Below are 2,522 nucleotides of genomic sequence, written 5' to 3' on the forward strand. Positions count from 1 at the left end.
AAAAGATCTGACCAAAGACACATACACCCAAAAAGATCTGCCCAAAGACACATACACCCAAAAAAGTCTGCCCAAAAACACACACCTAAAAAGGTCTGCCCAAAGACACACATAAGTCTCAAACAGTATTCTCAAACCGGACCTAACACCCCTTTAATAGTTACACTTACTTTCACATTCTCTTAAAAACATCATTCCGTTGACAAGTTGTGACGAATGGACTCCAGATCCGAGTAGTTTGATCACACGAATGTTATCTACGTTGAACTGGATGCGATTTGGTGGCAGTATCCCAACTGAATAAGGATGTGTATTGTTATAATAAGTATTCGTGTATATGATGTGGCCCATGTTATAACTTCCACAGTGAACATGAGGTGTATTTATACACCATGTGTGTTTGGTGTATAAGAAGACACCCATGTCATAACTTGACAGTGAACATGAGGTGTATCAATACACCATGTGTTCCTGTTGTATAAAAAGACACCCATGTTAAAACTTGACAGTGAGCATGAGGTGTATGAATACACCATGTGTGTCTGTTGTATAAAAAGACACCCATGTTATAACTTGACAGTGAGCATGAGGTGTATGAATACACTATGTGTGTCTTGTTTATAAGAAGACACCCATGTTATAACTCAACAGTGAGCATGAGGTGTATGAATACATCATGTGTGTCTGGTGTATAAGAAGACATTATGTTATAACTCAACAGTGAGCATGAGGTGTATGAATACATCATGTGTGGCTGGTTATAAGAAGACACTTATGTTATAACTTAACAGTGAGCATGAGGTGTATGAATACACCATGTGTGTCAGCACATATTTTACCCAAAACTTACCACAAGCTTCAGCAATTAACTTTGAAAGAAAATCTTCGTTTCCATACTGTTTGCTTGCCAGTGATGTTTTCAATGCTTTAGTTACAACATTAAGATCTCGAAGGTCTGGCACAGTGTTGCAAACCAGGTCTGTAAATACAAACACGATGGTATTTTAAAAAGTTTGCCATTTTGGATGTTAAATTCATATTCTGTTCTATATGGGTGAGGTCACGCACCAAGGCACGCTATGAGTCCTCGGATTTATGCCAGAGTTGGACCATTACCCTAACTTTGCATATGCACATTCTAGGCTATTCTATATAGGTGAGGTCCTACAGCGTGGCATGCAATGGGTCCTAGGATTTAGGCCAGAATAGGCTAATTACCACATGTTATATTCATTACATTATTTTATAAAATGTTTTTGGGTGAAAAAGTAAATTCAATTTTATTACAAGGGGAAAATTCATTTGCGCTGGTGAACTCGTACATATTGGCAGAACTCATACATACGTATTGGTAGATATGTAATATGTAAACAAAAAATGTAAAATAGGAAAATGAACAGTCTTAATGCCTCTATGAGTGCATGATTTTCACTTTTTCTGCAAGGTTGAGTATGGGTTGCATGAAACGCTTAAATTGGTTTTCCAGGTGTTGGGGTAATGGCCCAAATCTAGGCTAAATCCCAGGTCCTTGACAAGGACCTCACCCACAAAGAATAATATATAATTATATAGTATTGACCTGGTAAAATCTCCACAGCTTTATCACAAGCTGCCTCAAAACCTTCAGTAACTTCTGGCACAGAAAGTCCCATCCTAAGAAGTTCTTCTGCAAGTGCTAACATTGCTCCTGAAATAGTAATTTGTGAGAAAAATGTTGTATAGTAGGGTGGGGGAAGATGGGACACAGTTTTGTTCCAATTTCTCGTCTCTCCCATTTGATTTGGTAGTAAACAAAAAATTCAAATAATTATAAACTTGTATAAATGAATAAATGTAAAACTCACTGTATTCTCGCGTGGCCAGAAAACGAAAGTCATTAAACACAGGTGTTTTGTTTCATACACCTTGGGCCAGTTTACAAGTTACCAAGTATGTAAATTTGTGGATAATTATTTTTTTAATTTTTTTTTAATTTTTATGTATGGCTAATAATTTGGACAACCCATTAGTGACCACTAGGTTGGAGCAATTGACGTTAACTGTTTTGCCCAAGGACACATACGCCCACAGTTGGAGCAGTTGCCGTTAAGTGTTTTGTCCAAGGACACATACGCCCACAATGGTAGCAGCGAAGAGCTTTGAACCCATTACCTCTAAGTAAAATTTGCATAGCTTTGCTAACTAACTGACCTGCGAAAATGAGGACAAAGTTTGTTCCATCTCCTACTTCTTGTTCACACATTTGTGAGGCAATGACCACCATCTTGGCTGCTGGGTGTTGAACCTGTTTATATAATTGATTAAATTTACTGTATAAAAGGGCCCACTAGTTTCGTGCTCTTGCATATTTATTTTTCTATTTTGGACCTTTGCAAATTCATAGATTTTAATGTATCAATAAACTAATGTAGCTTGCTTTATGCTCGCGTGGGCGGAAAACGACAGTTGTTATAACACGGGTGTTCTGTTTCATATACACCTCGTGCCAGCTTATGAGTTACCATGTATGTTACTTTGTGGGT

At 37.6% G+C, this 2,522-nt stretch overlaps 1 protein-coding gene across 1 annotated transcript in view; it reads right to left on the reverse strand.

The window, feature by feature from the left end:
* Window positions 1-2,305, reverse strand: part of LOC100185970 (T-complex protein 1 subunit theta-like) — a gene marked incomplete at its 3' end in the record, with an annotated part of 3,641 nt that extends 1,336 nt beyond the window's left edge. Inside the window, exons 1-4 of the mRNA XM_002121861.4 lie at window positions 2,191-2,305; window positions 1,580-1,687; window positions 851-979; window positions 171-296 (exon numbers count right to left, since the gene is read on the reverse strand). Coding sequence (XP_002121897.4) covers window positions 171-296; window positions 851-979; window positions 1,580-1,687; window positions 2,191-2,263 — 436 coding nt within the window. The remainder of the gene's footprint in view (window positions 1-170; window positions 297-850; window positions 980-1,579; window positions 1,688-2,190) is intronic.
* Window positions 2,306-2,522: the final 217 nt, after the last annotated feature.

The sequence above is a fragment of the Ciona intestinalis genome, unplaced genomic scaffold (assembly GCF_000224145.3).
Source record: "Ciona intestinalis unplaced genomic scaffold, KH HT000885.1, whole genome shotgun sequence".
In the NCBI taxonomy this organism is placed as follows: Eukaryota; Metazoa; Chordata; class Ascidiacea; order Phlebobranchia; family Cionidae; genus Ciona; species Ciona intestinalis.